Source organism: Pelodiscus sinensis, chromosome 24 (genome assembly GCF_052426305.1).
Source record: "Pelodiscus sinensis isolate ZL-2025 chromosome 24, ASM5242630v1, whole genome shotgun sequence".
Classification (NCBI taxonomy): Eukaryota; Metazoa; Chordata; order Testudines; family Trionychidae; genus Pelodiscus; species Pelodiscus sinensis.
In genome coordinates, this window is record NC_143075.1 from 15,858,475 (window position 1) to 15,877,437 (window position 18,963).

Sequence of the window (18,963 nt, forward strand, 5' to 3'; positions counted from 1 at the left end):
AATGAGGGGCTCATTTGCATGATTTGTGATCTCATTTGCATACTTTCTGCCGATCCGTTTTTTTCGCTAGGGTTTCTGTGAAAAAACAAGCAGTGTGGACGTTTTCTTTTTGTGCAAAAACACCTTTTCCTGCCAGATTGGTAAACCTCCTTTTTTGAGGCATAAGGATCTGGTGGGAAAAGGGGGTTTTGCGCAAAGAGAAAACATCCATACTGCTTGTTTTTGCACAAAAACCCTACCGAAAAAAAAAATCAGCAGGCAATATGCAAATGAGATCGCGACTCATGCAAATGTATCCCTCATTAGCATATTTTTTGCCAAGAAAACTCGTAGTGTAGAGGAAGCCTGAGAAGTTAATGGTGTTTTGAGCACAACGTGCCATCAGCAACAATCCCATAACTTCATAGAATTCAATCTAATTGACTGTGGATGGCAGCACCTACAGCTGTTATCTGTCAATGGGAACTCAGGGCTGGGCTTTCTCCCAGGCTGAACATGCCTTGTAAAGTATGGCTTATGGCCGACTGTTCCAAACATGAGGTGCTTCCCAAAGTACCCCTAGGGTGGGGTGCCAGCACGTCCCGGTAGCTCTGCCATCTGCAGGGTAACAGCAGAGACCTGGACAAGCCTTATTGACGTTTCCGTGATAAAGGTGAATAGAAAACAGTAACTAATTTTCCTGAATATAAGACCTCCCCCTTTGCTCTGTATTATGTAACACCCTGCAGTGTTAGGATCAGCAGTGCCTCTATCTGAGCTTAGTAGTTGCATAACCACTGCTGAGTTGAACTCTGGTTGATTACTGAGGTTTCATCTTGCAGGGAGGAGTAAACACGGTCTTGAATTCTCCAGCTTACGAAAAGGGGTCAATGACACGTGTGACATGACATCCATTTATTCTCATTCTGACTGGAAAGCTGAGGCTGCCATCTACATGTAGGTGTGTGAAGAGGCATTGTCAGAAGTTCTACCCTGGAATCAGTTTGCTTTGCAGATGTGAATGCCCCTCCGGTCTCTAAGAAGCTACCGTCTGTTTAACAGCAGGGAGTGAAGTTAGAAACAGTATTTGCAACCCAGAACAGACCATTGATCCATCCAAGCCAGTATTCTACTTTTCATTATGACCGTATGCTTCTGTGGAAAGTGAAGAAAAAAACAATGCACATAACTACAGGGAGTTACGTAAGGGAGACTTTTGAACTCTGCATGCAGTCACTTGGCATCCTGAAGGAGGAAGCTTTAACAAATACATTTTTTACTTACAATGCTCCTAAATATGCCAGATGAGAGACAACATAAGTGAAGACAAAAGTAAAAGAGCCGTTAAATACACATTCCTAGAAAATACATCTGTTCAGTGCTGTGATAGAGATGGAAAAAAGAGGTGTGTTACTTTTACTGATGAAGGCTGGAAAAGCAGACTCTGCCATTACCACCTGAACCCTGTCCTTGTCTAATCACCTAGCACATCACTTAGTATTTTCACTCATCTTGTCTCAAGGCTTTAGGCACTGCTGTAGTCAACACAGCCCACAGTCTCCTTGCACCCTCTGAGTCAAACCAGTTTGGTATGAAGCCCAGGTGAGCCTCAGGAATTCAGTCTGGAATGATCTTCAGTCCAGCAGTTAAAATTAGCCCCGGCAGGAGGACAACACATCTATCCAAAGGAGAACACTTCACAGAGACATGTAGATGGCAGCCTCAGTTCTCCAGTGATAGGTGCCCCAGGACATACCCTCTAGAAAAGAAGAGCTGCAATTTGTACTGATGCAGCTGACTTTGCTGTGAACTCCACTGTTGCAAACTGTAACTATGTAGACCTTAGGCCATGGTTTGCACTAGGTCAGCTGGGCATGGAGGAAGTGGGACAAATCCCCAGAACTCCCTTAGAGAATTGTTTGTGGGGACCTAATAGACAGGGCTCAGGCTGAAATCACCTGGTCCTCATGACAACGGACCAGTTAGAAAGGCAGAGGCCGAGATGCAAGAACAAAATTCTTCCCTTTCCCCTCCACCATCGTGACGACCTGTTTAAAAGCCGCACTGCAGTGGGGCCGTGCCGGCACCTCCTCTTCATCTTTCCAGTGGTGAAGTTGGCAAATTGCCCAAGGATCCCTTTGACTAACAAGCAGCGGCTGCCCAGGCAGTTCTGCAGCTAGGCCTGTGGCTGCCTTTCCCTTTAATCCTGTGGGGCTGCAGCCTGCAGGACTCCAGGTTGCTTGACTGAGGAACCTGGCCCAGTCTCTGGAAAGTAAGGGTGGCTGGCATCATAGAACCCTAGGGATGGACGAGACCGCAGGAGGTCATTGAGTCCAGCCCCCTGCCCAAAGCAGGACCAATCCCATTCCCAGCTAAATCATCCCAGCCAGGGCTCTGTCAAGCCGGGTCTTAAAAACCTCTAGGGATGGAGATTCCACCAGCTCCCTAGGGAACCCATCCCAGTGCTTCACCACCCTCCTAGGGAAACAGTTTTTCCTAATAGCCAACCTAGCCTCCTCCCCCTACCCCCACTGCCACTTGGCATCCTGCTGCACAAATTCAAGTGCTCCGGCTCTGGTCTGAGCAGGCCTTGGGGGTCATTGCACGTGGCACAACCAGAACAGGGGGAAAGACTCCAGTTCCCAGAATGCAAGAGGGGCAAAAGCTGGGGGGAGGAGGAGAGGGAAGAGAGATGGGGAAGGACGTAGCGCTCAGGCGGCTGCAGGCGTCTGGGTTGCACTTTGGACCCGCCCGCGGGAGGGAGCGCAGCGTGTCTCTGCTTTCCCGGCGCCTCCCTGCTCGGAGCCTGCGGGGCCCGCCGTGCGCGGGATGGAGCGCCTGGTCTTGCGGGGCAGCGGGCAGCTGCTGGGGAGAACGCGCTGCGCTGCGCGCCTCTGCCTGCGCGAGTTCTCGGAAACTTCCCCGGCAGCCCCCCGAGCCAAGCCGCGTGTGCGGGCCGCCGCTGGCTCCCTGCTCTCCGGGCACAGCCCCCCTCGCCGCTTCCTCTCTGATTCCAGCTTCAATGTGCCCCCCAGCGCGCAGTTCGTAGCCCGGCCCGTGGGGATCTGCTCCATGCTGAGGCTGCCCGTCCAGGCTTCACCGGAGGGGCTGGATGCGGCTTTTGTTGGGGTCCCCCTGGACACGGGAACCTCCAACCGCCCTGGCGCAAGGTAGGGGGGAGCCACCACCCCAGGAACACGGGCCCTTGGTGCCTGGTGACCGTGCCCCGCGGGAGAAATCGAAGCCTCGTGTTGAACAGAGTCCAAAAAATCCCCAGGGGGCTCAGTGCTGTGAGCACAGGTGACTCCTGGCAGCACTGGGGAAGGTGCATCGCCCCTCTGTGCCCTGGCCAAAATGTTCATTGCTAAATAGGGTGCCCCACATGCCCTTCCCGGTTCCTCTGGCTGCTCGTTGCTGCACCCCCCTCTCTGCAGGCTCCCATGGCTGTGAAATACACGGGACTGACTGCCGGGTTGCTCTTGGTGTCCATTCAGTCCTGTTCTGGGGCCAGCGCTCAGAGTGGGTTTGTAATGTGACAATCAAGGTCCAGACATCCAGGGGGGAAACACCCTAAAGGATTTTCAGTTGAAGCAACTCATTGATTGTGATATGATTGTAGTGTACAAGCACATCGAGTAAAGGTCTTTTATGAAAGCAGGTGACATGCTGGTCATGACGATCAGTGTGATGTATGGATGGGTGGTGCACAGAGGGGGGTGTGTGTGTGGGTGCTGGAAATACTTACCTATAATCTGTTGTGGAGAAAGTTGATAAAACAGCCTGGCTTAAGACGAATGTGGATTTATCTTTCTGGGTCAACCTCTATAAGCCAAAGGCCAATGAAGGTTCATTTAGATATGATGGAACCAGAGCAATCAAGCTAACAAGCAGCAGAATGTCAAGGGACAGAATCTGTACCCCCCATGACGTCTACCCAGCTCTTGATGCAAAGACAATAATAGACTTTGCCTATTTGCTCTACTTTCTATTTCCCATTCTAGATAACCATCACTTAGGGGACCATATAGCTTGTAAAGGCCTCCTGCCCAAATGGCTGGAGTTGCTGGGAATATGTGAGTAAAGTTTAGGTGAAGTTTGCTTAGGTAAAGTTTGTAACTTGCTAAGATTAAGCTTTAGTCGCTAGAAAGCATATTTGTTATGTGGGGCTCCAGTCAGACACCTTATTGTAAATCGAGTGCTAGGGCAGAATCACAAGCTCTGGCCGCAGGCTGGATTCAGCCTTCCAAGCCTTTTAATCCTGCCTGTGGCCCAGCCCCCGGTTTCCAGCCAATAGGAGCTGAGAGATTTTGCCATGGTGGGAGCAGCACATGAAGCCTTCCCCCCTGCAGCACAGAGCGCCACCTGAAACAGCCAGCTGAGGGCTGCTGGCAGGCAGGGAAGCTTGCCTGAGAATGCGGTTGGCCAGGAGCTACTTGGGTAAGCACCTCCTGACGAGACCACTCCCCCTCCAGCACCCTAGCTCCCTCCCAAACCCTGTATCCCCTCCTACACCCTTCACTTAGGCTACAATCCTCTCCAGGACTCATACTCCCACCTGGAGCATGCACCCCAATTCCCTGCCCCACATCACAATCCCTTCCTTTGCCCAAACTCCTCAAACCCTTCACCTTCTCCCGCGCCCAGTCCCCTATTCTGAGCTCCCTTCTGCACCCAACCTCTATTCTAGACCCTGCACCACCTCCATAGAAAAGTTGACTACTTACCAAAATCTTGGCAGCGCCCTCCCACCGCCAAAAAATTGCCCACCCCAGATCTAGTGTGACTGGCAAAGAGTTGTTAAAACCCCTGATAATTTAGGGTACCCAATAGAGAAACTTTAAAGTGAGCGGAGTTTTAAAAGGTGGGTGTTGAGCCTTTTTGAAAATCAGGCCCCTGTAAGTCCTCAAGTTGGCCACCTAGAATCATAGTTGCATGTGAAAATCTTTGCATGCACTCTAGCTTTGCAGTAAGCTCTCTACCTGGATCGACAGATGATCCATGTGCTAAAGCCAATAGGTCACACTCATTATGTATCTGACGTCGGCTATTCCATTACAATAATCCCCCTTGACATGTTTGCCCCAGTGGTCTTCCGAGTGAGACCAACTCCTAAGAGTCTGGAAGGAGTTTGTGCCCAATTAGCTGCGTGTTCAGAATCCCGTGGGTCTGTGCAAGTTTCCTTCTCAAACCATCCCCGAGAATGACATGTTCAATTCTTTCCTTTCCAGGTTTGGCCCTCGCCATATTCGGGCCGAGTCGAGCATGGTGAGGTCATATAATCCCAGCACCGGGGCTGCACCTTTCCATTCCCTCATGGTGGCCGACATAGGCGATGTGAATGTGAACCTCTACAACCTGCCGGAGAGCTGCAGGCAAATCCGAGAAGCCTATCAGAAGATTGTGGCAGCCGGTTGCATTCCCCTCACGCTGGGTAAGGACCCCACGCCTGGGCCCCGTCTCATGCTTTGCTGTTGCAGTGCTGGCTAGTAAGTGGGCAGCCGAAAGGACAACAGGATCCATTAAGGCCATCTCCCTCCTTCCACCCCATAGACTGCAACGGATAGAGACCAATTTATTAACAGGGTGCTGTGAATGCAGCAGTGTGACTCTCCTCCTCCTCCCCATGGAGATATTTCAGTCTCCCACTTCTGGGTCTTCCTAAAACATTCAGATTTTTGCAACTGGATGAAAAAAAAAACGACTTGGAGGTGTTAGCGAGCCAACATTTTATACCTCTCATTAGCACATCACTCAGCCAAATGGCGGTTGCTGATGGTATGTGGAGGGAGAAAACATCAGGACTTGTATTGGTATATGTCAGTGGTGGGCAATAGTTTTTAAAAGGGGGCCACTTTAGAAACTTCTGAAGTGGCCCCCGGCCACCCTGGAAGGGGCGGAGCTTCGAGTGGAAGGGTCAGGAGACTTCTTGTGCTTCCCTCTCCATCCTGATTGGCCTGGGGTGGGGGAACGTGAGAAGTCTTCCCCCACTCTGCCCCTTAAAGAGAAATTCCAGCTGTTTTAAAACAGCTGGCGGTTTCCTGTAGGTGCCTAATGAGAGAAGACTGTCCTACGCTCTCTCTGCTCCAGGCCAATCAGGATCTGGGGGCGGGGGAGCACACGAAATCTCCTCGTCCCCACAAGAGCGTGTGGCAGCTAGAGAGACGCCCTGGCTGTTTTAAAACAGCTGGTGTATCTCTCTAGCCCAGGGGTGGGCAAAGGGCACTCTGGAGGCCGGATCCAGCCTGCCAAGCCAGTGGATCAGGCCCATGGCTGCTCTGCAGTCCTCCCACCCCCAAGCCAATCAGGGCCTTGAGGCTGGGGAGTGCGCAAAGTCTCCTCGCTCCTGCAAGAGCGCACAGGGGCTAGAGAGACATGCCAGATGTTTTAAAACAGCCTGCTTGTCTCTAGCTGCTGCGCATCCCCAGCAGGGTGGGGTCAGGACACGCGAGACTTTGCGTGCTTCCCCCAGGCCCTGATTGGCCTGGGGGCCGGGATCGTACAAAGCTCCTCCCTCCCCCTGCCAAAAGCCCGCAGCAGCTAGAGATAAACGTTGGCTGTTTTGAAACAGCTGGTGTGTTTCTTTAACTGCCATGTGCTCTTGCAGAGGCGATGAGACTTTGCACACTCACCTGTCCCCCGGCCCTGATTAGCCTGGAGGTGGGGGAGCAGCAGGACCAGCTTGATGGGCTGGATCCAGCCTGCGGAGGGTCCTTTGCCCACGTGCACTGCCTGTTTGTTTTACCTTGGGACGCCTGTGACTTTGCAATCCGACACTCACTTCACTGTTGGGAACGTAGGCAGTCAGGAGAAAGCTTACAAGTCAGGTTCAGTCTACTCAAATGTCCTGAGTCTGTATATAGGACTGTGCCTGTATTTATAACACATAGCTGGGATCCCTCTCCTCAAACTGCTGCCGAAGCACCCTTCCCACTAGTCAAATCCAAACACTCGCAGATCTCCTGTCATCCCGTTTACCAAAATACGAGGTAGGCTATTGCAACTAGGAACTGTCAGATTTTTCTTTATGAACTGGAGCTCTTCTACTATGTATGGTGGGCTCTCCAGGTCTCACAGCTAAGCAGTAGGGATGTTAAAATGCATTTATTTAGATAAACGTGTAACTTGCTGAAAATGTCACTGGTTACATGATTACACTGGATAGGAGAGGGGAGAGAGAAGGCGGCTCGCAGGGAGCGACCTACCTCTCCCCTGCACTGCTGCCTCTGTACCCCTCCCCGCAAGCACTGGCTCCAACCTGCCCCCTCCCACGCTGCTGCCTCTGACATAGAGGCAGCAGTGTGAGGATGGGCAGGGGGTTGAATGTAACCCTGATGCTAGTTATGGATGATGGTTGTGGTAGCTGATTAACCAGCGCCCAGCAGCAGCCACCTACCCACAGCCTGCTGCGGGTGGAGGGCTGCTCCAGCCCTGCTGAGCCCACTGCGGGGTGTCGGGCAGCTGGCAGTCCCACTAGAGATCCCAGTTATCTGGTTAAACTTAACGTTTAACTGGTTAAATGACTAAATGGGATTTTACATCCCTGATATGGAGCGATCTTCCCTCTGAGTCAGTAGGAGGTGCAGTCTTTCAGGTAAAACTTTGTAAAACAGAGTTCCAGACGGCTTGTGCTCATTAAAGATTCCATGCAAGAGATGTCCTCTGCCTTCCCAAATTCCCATTGACGTTTCAGTGACAAACTGGGTTATTCCACTCCTCAACTGTTTAGCATTGCTGTGGGTTGTTAAATCTCAGCTGCGACCCACCCCAGAGGCAGCTGCAAGCAGTGGATGAAGCATCCCCTGAATATACATCTGTATGCCCAGTATCTACATTTAGAAGCTGGCCTTGAGTACCAGCTGCAGCAAGAGAACAAAAGCTGGGTGGATTTTTGAGAGCTTTTAGTATTAAAAACGGGCAACTTCTCTTACTATCTGCCACCAATTTAATGCTCTGGGATGGCAGGTAGGTGAATAAAGGATGATCTCTCTTTGTAAAGTGCTGATGTGTTCCCGAGAGGTGCAATATGAATGGAGCGCCTATGGCTGGAAAATATATTTGATCAATGCTGACGTGTTCTCTGTTCCCTGTCCCGTTGCAGGTGGAGATCACACAATAACATACCCAATCCTGCAGGCGGTGGCAGAAAAGTAAGTTTAAAATCTGAAAATGTGGCATGTGTAAAAGTTGACCCCTTGTGGTGATAGAAGTGATTTCCCCCTTGAGTTGTTGAGTCGGTGCTCTACTGGGCAGTTCATAGAAATATGAAGGTGGAAGGACCTCAAGAGCTCCCTGCACTGTGGCAAGGCCAATTATTCCGAGACCTTCCCTGTTTAACACGTTCCTATAAAGTGTGGTGTCCTGACCAGGACGCAGTACTCCAGTTGATGGGAGAAGCCAGAGAATTTATCTGCTTGTGTCTTGCCTACAACACTCCTAGTTATGCCCACCAGATTGATGATGATCTTTGTTGCAACAGCGCTACATTGTTTACTCATAATCAATTTATGATCCGCTGCAACCAGCAGATCGTTTTCAGCGTCCTGCCACCTGGTCAGTTATTCCCCATGTTATAGCTGTGCATCTCCTTTGTCTTTTTCTCAGTGTTTTTATTTAATTTCATCTTGTTGATTTCATATCAGTTCTCCAATTTGTCAATATTGTTCTGAATTCTGATACCGGCCTTCTAAGTGCTAGCAACCCCTCCTGGCTCGGTGTCATTGGCAATTTGTACAACATCCGCTTCCATTCCATTGTCCATGTCGTTGTTGAATAGTACACGATGCAGGACAGACCTCTGCGGGACTCCACCAGACACATTCCCCTAGCTTGACAGCATACCATTGATTAAATACTCTTTGAGGACAGTCTTCAACCAGTTTTGTACCCACGTTACAGTAATTTTCTCTAGACCACTTTTTCCTAGTTTGCGTATGAGAATTTGATGTGGGACTGTGTCCAAAGGCTTACTGAAATCTATTTACATTGTGTCCTCAGTTTCCCCCTAACCAACTTAGACCAGTAATCCTGTTAGAGAAGGAAATTCGGTTAGATTGCGGTGATTTCTTGACAAATCCATACTAGCTATTCTTTTAACCCTGTTATCCTGTAGGTGCTTACAAATTTCTTATTTAATATAGTCCAGATTCTTTCTTAATCAAAGTTAGGCTGTCTGGTCTGCAATTCTTTTGGTCCTCTTTATTCCCCTTGGCTACGTCTACACTGGCATGATTTTCCGGAAATGCTTTTAACGGAAAAGTTTTCCGTTAAAAGCATTTTCGGAAAAGCGTGTCTAGATTGGCAGGACGCTTTTCCGGAAAATCACTTTTTGCGGAAAAGCATCCGTGGCCAATCTAGACGCGCTTTTCTGCAAAAAAGCCCCGATCGCCATTTTCGCGATCGGGGCTTTTTTGTGGAAAACAGTACTGTGCTGTCTACACTGGCCCTTTTGCGCAAAAGTCTTTCAGAAAAAGACTTTTGCCCGAACGGGAGCAGCATAGTATTTCCGGAAAAGCACTGACGATCTTACATGAGATCATCAGTGCTTTTCCGGAAATTCAAGCGGCCAGTGTAGACAGCTGGCAAGTTTTTCCGGAAAAGCGGCTGATTTTCTGGAAAAACTTGCCAGTCTAGACACAGCTCTTATGTTTACCTTTCTTCAGTCCCCTGGGACCTTACTTATCTTCCACGGGTTCTCAAACATAATCATAGAATACTAGGACTGGAAGGGACCTCGAGAGGTCATCGAGTCCAGACCCCTGCCCTCATGGCAGGACCAAATACTGTCTAGACCATCTCTGATAGACATTTATCTAACCTACTCTTAAATGTCTCCAGAGATGGAGATTCCACAAACGCCCTGGGCAATTTATTCCAGTGTTTGACTACGCTGTATCTAGCTATTCTAGTTCTCAGATCCATTCCAGCTAGTTCCTTAAGTACCCGAATACAAATTTCAAAAGGGCCTGCTGTCTTGAAAATATTTGTTAGATGTAGTCAGCGTGTTCTTCCTCTGTTCTGCATTCCTTCCCCATTGCATTCCTTGTTCTTAACATTTATTAAGTACTGTGTCACAATTTCCATTTTAGTGGAGACTGTAGCAAAACAGGCATTACATAGCTCAGCCTTCATGTTGTTGGCTATTAGCTCTCTTCACTGCTAAACCGAGGACCTACACTTGCCTTTGTCTTTCTCATCCTATTCATATATTCAGAGAATCTCTTTTGATTGTCTTTTATCCCCCTTGGAGGGGTAACTCATTTTGTGCCCATCTCTCCGATTTTGTCCCTCCATGCTTGTGCTATTCTTTGATACGCCTCATCAGCAAATTGTCCACGTTTCTGCTGTTTTGTAGACTTCCTATATAATTTTCAGGTCATCTAAAAAGCTCATGATGGAGCCATCTTAGTGTCCTGCTATTCTTTGTAACTTTTAAATGGTTTCTCTTACATCTGGGATTTCAGGATTCGTTTATTCAGACTGGGTGGGAGAGTCATATGGAGGATAAAGTCCAGCTGCAGCAGTATCTGTCAATCAGTAGTGAGAGGCTGGAAATCTTCCCATTTGCTCTGCTCACTTATCCAGAGCCAGTTTCTGCTGATCTCAGCTGGCATCGTGTGTCCACACTCTGTTTCTGGTTCTCTTTGCTGCAGAGTTAATTGGTGAGAGATCATGTGCTTCTTGCTTTCCTCAACCCGCTGAATAGTCACATGCCTGTTGAGAGGTCCTAGGCCATTGAAATCGGTTCTATGACCTGTTTGGAGTTTAGATGGCTGTCAGAGTGAAGAACCCTAGATTTTATGAAGGGTTGCACAAGGTCAGAGAGATCCACCTGTGTGTGTGTGTGTATGTATGTGTTGGTTGGGAGCACAGAGCTGGAGCTAAGGCCACGTCTGTGCTTGCCCTGTCCCAATTAGGCATGGTCCCGTGGGACTGGTGCATGTGGACGCTCATACCGACACAGGTGATAAAGCGCTGGGGGAGAAGATCTACCACGGGACGCCGTTCCGACGCTGTGTGGAGGAGGGGCTTCTGGATTGCAAACGCGTGGTTCAGATCGGAATCAGAGGTTCCTCCTACACTCTGGATCCCTACAAATACAACCGGGATCAGGTACCAGTAGTGTATACTGCTGCCAAAACCTCCTCTACTCTCTTCTGGCCTCTGCCTATGTAGCCAGGGCCAAAACACCCATGGCGTGCAGTCCTGGGAATAACAATATGTCCCTCTTCCTAAGAGTGTGGTTTTGTGTAAAGGCAAGAGGTGCCAGATGATCTTATTCATTGAGGGCATGTCTACACTGCAGGGCAAAAGTCGAATTAAGATATGCGACTTCAGCGACGTCAATAGCGTAGCTGATGTCAAACTAGCTTAATTCGGCTTTTGGCACTGTCCACACAGCAGGAAGTCGAAGGAAGAACACTCTTCCCCCGACTTCCCTCGCTCCTCATGAAATGAGGTTACAGAAGTCAGAGTAAGAAGTCCGCCATCTCAAAATTATTTCGAAATAGCAGTTTGCTGTGTAGACGCGCACTTTATTTTGAAATCACTTCAGTTATTCCGAAGTAACGCTGCTGTGTAGACGTACCCTAAGTGATGCCATTGCACGGAACATGTATCCCAGTCCAACCCCAGCATCTAGGACACATAGAATAGGAAAAAAATGCCACCTACTGCCATTCTTTTAATTTAGGTTATGTCTACACAGCAGCGTTATTTCGGAATAACTGACATTACTCTGAAATACCACAGTCCGCGCCTACACACTGACAGTTATTTTGACATAATGTCGAAATAACGTCGAGTTGGAGGTCTGCTTACTCTGACTCCTGTAACCCTCATTGTGCGAGGAGTAAGGGAAGTTGGGGGAAGGGCGCTCTATCTCGAAATAACGGCTGCGTAGACAGCGCCAAAAGTCAGAATAAGCTGCACAATTATCGTTGCTCAAGTTGCGTAGCTTATTTCAAGTTTAGCCTTGCTGTGTAGACGTGTCCTTAGTGTCCCCCTCCTCCTGTTGCATCCGATGGCAGGTGAAATGCACCACTGCCCACTCGCGGCTATCACGCCTGTGCTGTTTCCAGCCACATGTGCCCATAAACAGCTTCACCTATGGAAAAAGCACTACTTGTCAAGGTAGATTGAGACCACAGTCTGTCCTTCTGGGGATGGGGGTGTCATGGAAGACAGAGCAAAGGCAAGGCCACGGAATGGCTGGAAGCCCCAGTGATGATCTGCTTAGTGCTAAGGAGCTGTGTTTCCCCCAGCAATTGAAATTAGCTAGGGAGCGGGTGCTCAAAATTAGGGGGGAGAGGGAGGGCTGAGAAGTGTGATCGTGAGAACAAGGAGGAGTGGTACGTTTTCACCGGCCCGGCAATTCCGTGCTAACTCTCAGCCGCATGTTTTAAACATCGCAGGACGCCAGTAAACAGCAGCGTTTGAATGTAGGCTGGTTCGCTGTTTATAAATAACGTTTTAGAATCAATGTGACTGAAATGAGAGCGCTGCCTTTGACCTAACAGACACAGCTGCACGAAGTAGCTAATCTCTGTTCAGGCTCGTCAAACCTATTATACGTTTCCACATACACGCATGTTATATATAGGCCTTTACCTTGATATTGAAACATTAATACGCACTGTAAATTTCCAGTCAACAACTACATGGAATTGTGGTCAACGACAACAACTTTTAAACACCTAGCTCTAGTGAGACAATGATTTAACTGGCAACGCTGCATGTAACTCGTTGAGCGCTGGGGAGAGAGGAGGGTGCTAAAGGGGCATATAGAGAAATCACGGCTTGGGGGAGCTGTTTCAGGAACGTCGCACTGGATCACCGCTCTCTCCACCGGCTTCCTTTCCCCAGCAGCGTGTTTCAGGCAGTGGAAGCCAAGTATGTTTTCCCTTCCTCCAACAGGGATTCCGCGTCGTCCTGGCTGAAGACTGCTGGATGAAGTCATTGGTCCCACTGATGGGGGAGGTGAGACAGCAGATGGGAGCCAAGCCCATTTACATCAGCTTTGATATTGATGGATTAGACCCTGCATATGCCCCTGGCACGGGGACTCCTGAAATTGCTGGCCTTACACCTGCTCAGGTAAGGAGTTGCTCAGACTTTTTCCTGAACGTGCGGAGTGGAAACAGGAGAAACCTGGCTCCTTTTAAAGCAAGTTCCAGGGTTTACCCCTTCTGCCCCCTTGAAATCTAAGGATCTAAGTGGAATTTAGAAATCCTTTTAAAAAAAAAGAAAACTGGCGTATCAGAATTGAAATAATTGAGGACTCCTAGGCTGTGTCTACTCTGGTGCGATCTCGCGGAAAAGCGGCCGCTCTTGTGCAAAAACTTGCTGCCTGTCTACATTGGCTGCGTGTTCCTGCGCAAGTAAACTGACATTCTAATGTATAAAATCAGGGCTTCTTGCACCAGCACTCTGACGCTCCCGCTCAGGCATAAGTCCTCTTGCGCAAGAGCTCTTCCAGAAGAGGCCATTGTAGACAGGCAACATGAATTTCTTGCGCAAGAAAGCCCTATAGTTAAAATGGCCGTCAGCTTTCTTGCGCAAGAGAGTGTCTACACGGGCATGGATGCTCTTGCGCAAAAGCACATGCCAGTGTAGACGCTCTCTTCTGGAAGAGTTTTTGCAGAAGAACTCTTCTGCAAAAGAGTTTTTGTGTGACAACGCACCAGTGTAGATGTAGCCCCAAAGTGTAATATGGAGAGAGATTGGTATTTAGCCTTCTATTGTGGGAAAACTCCCCGCTAAGAGAGACTGAGCTGATAGCCACTTTGATGGGGTCTCCAGCTTTAGTCTAAACTACGAGTTTAGGTCGAATGTAACTGTATTAGGTCGATTTTCTAAACGAGTCCACCCTACCAAGCCTGTTCCATCCACGTTATAGGCCCTAGAAGTCTATTTCTGTCCCCATGAGCAGCAGGAGTAATCATACATTTGAGCTTGCATGGTCAATTTTAGGGTAGTGCAGATGTACCGCTGTGAAAGTTGACGTTCTTGGCCTCCTGGAGGCGTTCCACAGTGCCCTGCTGGGACCGCTCTGGCCAGGACTTTCAACTCTGCCACGGTCCCTCCCATCCACAGGCTCCTCGGAGTCTGAACTCCTGCCCATCTCCCCCACTCTCCTACAGGCTCCTTTGGTGTCTGTGTGAGTCCCTTTCCCAGGAGCCCTAGAGTGCAGGAGGGGGAGGGAGTCAAGGGCAGCCTCACACTGAACCCGCAGGGATGTGTCCTGGAACATATTCCTGCGCATCCAGAAATATAATCTATGCTATCATGTGCCGAAAGTGTCCGTCTGCTATGTACATTGGACAAACGTCTCAGACACTTCACCAAAGGATTAATGCCCACAAAACAGATATCAGACAAGATCACAAAGAAAAAACAGTTTCTTGCCATTTTAACCAGAAAGGACACTCTCAATGACTTAACCACCTGCATTCTGCTACAAAGACCTTTTACATCTGCACTTGAAAGGGAATCCTCTGAACTGTCATTCATGTTAAAATTCTACACTCTCCAACAAGGAATGAACAAACACTCAAACTATCTTACCCATTACCAAGATAGCTTCCCCAATTATCACCTCTAATACCATTAACTCACAAACATCCCACTCTCCCCACCTCTAATATCATCAATTCACAGACACTTACCTTCCTTCCTTCCCCCCCCCCCCCGCATCCCCCTCCTGTTCTGAAATGTGATTTGTCCTTTTCATATGTGTTCATTTTTTTTAATTGTATCCTTTGGTATATATGGTTGTGACTATTTTCTTCCACTATTTGATCTGAGGAAGTGGGTCTGGCCCACGAAAGCTCATCATCTAATAAACCATTTTGTTAGTCTTTAAAGTGCTACATTGTCCTGCATTTTGCTCCTGGAACAAAAGGCTGTCCTCACACCGCCTGATTGCTGCACAGGGGGATAGTAATACACTGCTTTTCTCTTCTCTCTCCAGAGAGGCAGCGTGCGTGCGCACGTGCAAGTGTAGTCGATAGGATTAACCGATAAGCCAAGGTTTATTGGTTAATCATGTAGTTGACCACACATTGGCATCCCTACCCAGAACCGCCCGCTGCATTGTTTTGGTCTCATCAGGCACTTGGAGCATAATGCAAAAGGGTGGCAGGAACTGTGGGGTAGCTACCCACACTACACGGGTCTCAAAATCAACGGTCGCCACCCTACTGGGGACGCACTAGGTTGAAATCTTTCACACAGCGAGGCCGTGCCCCTTCGACCATGAGATGCTAAAATTCTACCTTCATGAATTCAACCCTCTCTCTCAGCGTAGACAAGGTCTCAGTATTTATACATCTGATCCTCTGCTTCCTGCTCCGTCTGTTCAGCATGAAACAGAGAGCCTTCGGTTACAGCGGTGATCTTGGAAGGGAATGTGCAGACCGTATCTTCACAGGTTTCACTTCTGCTGCCTTTAACAACAAACTCATGTCTCTTTGTGTAGAATGCTTTCAAAACGAACAGTTCAGAAACTGAAAAACTTGCCCTTTATTAACCTTCCATAGGCTTTGGAGATCATTCGTGGTTGCCAAGGACTGAATATAGTGGGATGTGATCTTGTTGAAGTTGCACCGGTGTACGATGCTTCTGGTGAGTCAAAGGGGACAATAGTTGGACAATAAACACAACTTAGAGAACTGCTATATCCAAGGTTTGTCAGTCGTAGAGTGGCTCCTGCTTTGCTGTGGGCACTGGGTTAGAGATCAAAACAAAACTGTCCTAGACAGCGTGGGCATCCTAGATAACATAGTGAAGGCGGTGGGAAAAATGTATCGTCAGCTAGACCCTACCGTGTGTATTAAAGAGCATTCAAATGGCATGTTGCAGGAGACTATTTAAGGAGATGCAAAGTAGTTCTTAGAAACAGCTGTTTCAGGGTATGGAAGAGTGTTTTACCCCCAGGATGTTGGAGACACACAGTGCCATGTAAACAAGAGGCTGCAGTTCTTGAATAACCAAGGTGTGGCTTCCTCAACATCCATCAAAACTCAGCTGAGTGTTCTATGCTTTAACCACTAAGCAATGCTTCCTCTGTACTACTGTGCCAGCCAGGTTAATACAGCAACATCAGTCCTGCTTCCCTAGCAATGAAGAAAACCCAATATTTAAAATGATTTTAATTTAGAAAAGTCAATAGTTGAACCAATTACGTGTAGAAACTGTTGACTGGCAAAGCACATCCTACAAGATAATGTGGGCATTAGCTCTGCCTCGGGCAGTGCACAAGCCTGTCTCTTTTTAGCAGAACTCTGCATTATCAATGGGACCAACTTTGCCATGTGTATATATCCCAGGTGACCAAACTTACTGCCCCCCCCCCCAAAGTCTCTCACAACAATCTTTAGAAGTTTGAGCATTGTGGTGAATCTTCCAGGGCTTGGAACTTCTACTCCATGGGAGGCAGCTGCCAGGGGTCAGGGCTTCAGCCCCACTCCTACTGAAGCTCTTGAGTTTCCTGAGAGCTGAAGTCCTGAGACTCCCCCCCGCACCCTGACAGAAGTCCCTTCCCCATCACCCTGCTGCAAGGCAGAGATCCCAAATTCCTGCCCCATCCCGATAGGTGGAGAATAGGAGAGGGGGTTTGGAGGGCTCTGTGAGTAGCACTTTAACTGCAGAAGAGCTGTGTTTGGCCACCCCGGTATACACAGATAGCCTGGGTCATGCAGGGGGGAGAAGGGATTGTTTATACAAAAGCAAATACAAACTCTATCTGTTCCTGGAGATCTGTAGAGCTAAGAACAGTGGGGCCACTCTGCCTTGAGAGTGATTTCAATGTGAACTATAGGCAGAAAGGGGCCAACTTGGAGCCTTTGTTTGCATTGATGCTGCCCAAAGGTGGATGTGTGTTCACTGATGCAGCTCCCACAGGGTACGTCTACACTGCATTCCTAGTTCGAACTAGGGATGCAAATGGAGACGACTGAAGTAGTTAATGAAGCGGGGATTTAAATATCCCGCGCTCCATTAACATGGTCTCGCCGGTGTGCTAGTTTGAATCGCAGCTGATTCGAACCAGGAAGTGCGCGCCGGGACACGTTAGTTCGGACTAAAGCCCTTAGTCTGAACTAAGGTTACTCCTCAAACTCCTCAGTAACCAACAGCTGCTGCGGGCCCGGGGGCGAGGTGTGGGAGGCCCAACTCAGGAAGTTGTTAGTCCCACCCAGAGCATGGTGCGAGGCCCTTCCCCTCCCTAGTCCTCAGAGTCACATGGAGCGGCCCTCCTGCGCGGTTTCAAAGAGGCCCGGAGCTTGTAGCCACCACTGCTCGTGGCAGGAGCACCAGGCCCCTTTGAAACACAAGGCCCCTGTGCAGGGGCCCCGTTTGTCCCCATCGGCGGGCCTGGCCCTAGCGAGTGATGGTACCAATGGAACTGAGTGTGTCCTAGTCCCTTGTACAATGATAAAGACAACTTTCCATTGAGGCACTCAGTAGGGAAGTAGCACCAGCTGCGAATCAGGGGACAGGCTTTGGGTGTCTCCCACCCCCTAGATACAGCCTTAAACTTCTGAGCAAATGAAACTTGTATGACTAAAAGTTAAGTTACTTGAGTGTTGTTTCAGCTGTCAACTATTAGTTCCTCTAATTTCCTGGGGCTGGGTTAGGTTCCAGCTGTGAAGGCAAATCAGTTTGGTAGAACTAAAGCATTCAGCATAAATATATTTGTAGCTGACCAGAACAGATAGCTTTTCACTGGTGTGTGGCTTTTAAACCTCCGGTCTCAGGCAAACTCACCTGTGACTTGAATGAGATTCTGCCAACATGGAGGCAGTTACAGGATTGGGGCCTTGATATAACTAACCAGTGCTGGAGGAAGAGGTGGGGGGAGGGAGGGAACCTTCTTGTTCCTGTAGTAATGACTTTCTGACTGACACTTTAATTGGAAGTGATTGGATGTTCACAGTTTTTTCTGTGTTTATAGGTAACACAGCCCTCATGGGAGCAAATCTGCTGTTTGAAATGTTGTGCGCACTCCCAGGAGTCAAAAAACTTTAAACCCTTATAGGGGAAGCCTCCAGCTTATGCAAATAAAGTCACTACTGCTGTCTCTTCACCTACAAGCAGAGTTTAATATTCACAGCCTTTCTGTGCAAATACTTCAGCATAATATGAATGAAGAAAGAAGCCCAAATGGAAAAACTCAGTCAAGTTTTGCTTTTCATTTCTGCCCTCCCTCGCTCTTTACACTTAGAGGAGTGAGGGAAAATGAAGCTTTGTGATGGAGAATAAAAACCATTTCACACTCCTCATATGCCAAAAGCAGATTTGAAAGGTGAGAGGGGGACAGATGTAATGTTAATGTTGCTGCAGTAATATGGCTAGCAGCACCTGGAGCCAATAATGGCGGCTCGATTTCTTTCTATATAAAAAACCTGGCTGCTGAGACCTAAAATTGGGGTTTCTGTATCAGAGGCAGAAAGCCGGAGAGCAGGAGTTGATGCTGAGGGGAAAGGGAGGCTGGGGCACAGGCTCTTGCTACATTTAAAAAGCAGAGGTGAGTGGGCACAAGCTGGGACTCAGTTGTCCTGACTTGCACCCAGTCCCAGACCACTGTGGCTCTGCTTTTTCAATGTAGTAAGAGCTGCCTCAGCTGTCCTGGCTCATGCTGGGTCCCAGACAGCTGCGGCTCTGCCTTTTAAATGTAGAAAGAGCCTGGCAGCTCTTACTACCTTTAAAAAGCAAAGGCACAGCCAATGCCCTTATTGAATAGTTAATGGAAATTCTATCGATTACCTGATTAATTTACTAACCACTGTTTAACATCCTGAATAGGAACATTGGCTAAACTATAGGGCAGCTTTTGGCAAAAGCTGTCCTTGGTTAAGCAGCCCTTGCTTGAGTGGAGATAACTAACTAGCCCATTGCATTTTCTGAATTACTCCCTAAAATACCAGCAGTTACCATCTGTAGAATTTTTGCAAATAACTCACATATGCCAGGCTGCATTGTCAATGG

At 48.6% G+C, this 18,963-nt stretch overlaps 1 protein-coding gene across 1 annotated transcript; it reads left to right on the forward strand.

The window, feature by feature from the left end:
• The first annotated feature begins 2,685 nt into the window (after positions 1–2,685).
• LOC102446543 (agmatinase, mitochondrial) lies at positions 2,686–18,253 on the forward strand. The gene is made up of 7 exons (XM_006132740.4): positions 2,686–3,149; positions 5,208–5,410; positions 8,078–8,126; positions 10,893–11,088; positions 12,892–13,071; positions 15,516–15,600; positions 17,930–18,253. The coding sequence occupies exons 1-7, from the start codon at positions 2,809–2,811 to the stop codon at positions 18,001–18,003; spliced, it is 1,128 nt and encodes a 375-aa protein (XP_006132802.3). The 5' UTR covers positions 2,686–2,808; the 3' UTR covers positions 18,004–18,253.
• The last annotated feature ends 710 nt before the right edge of the window (positions 18,254–18,963 follow it).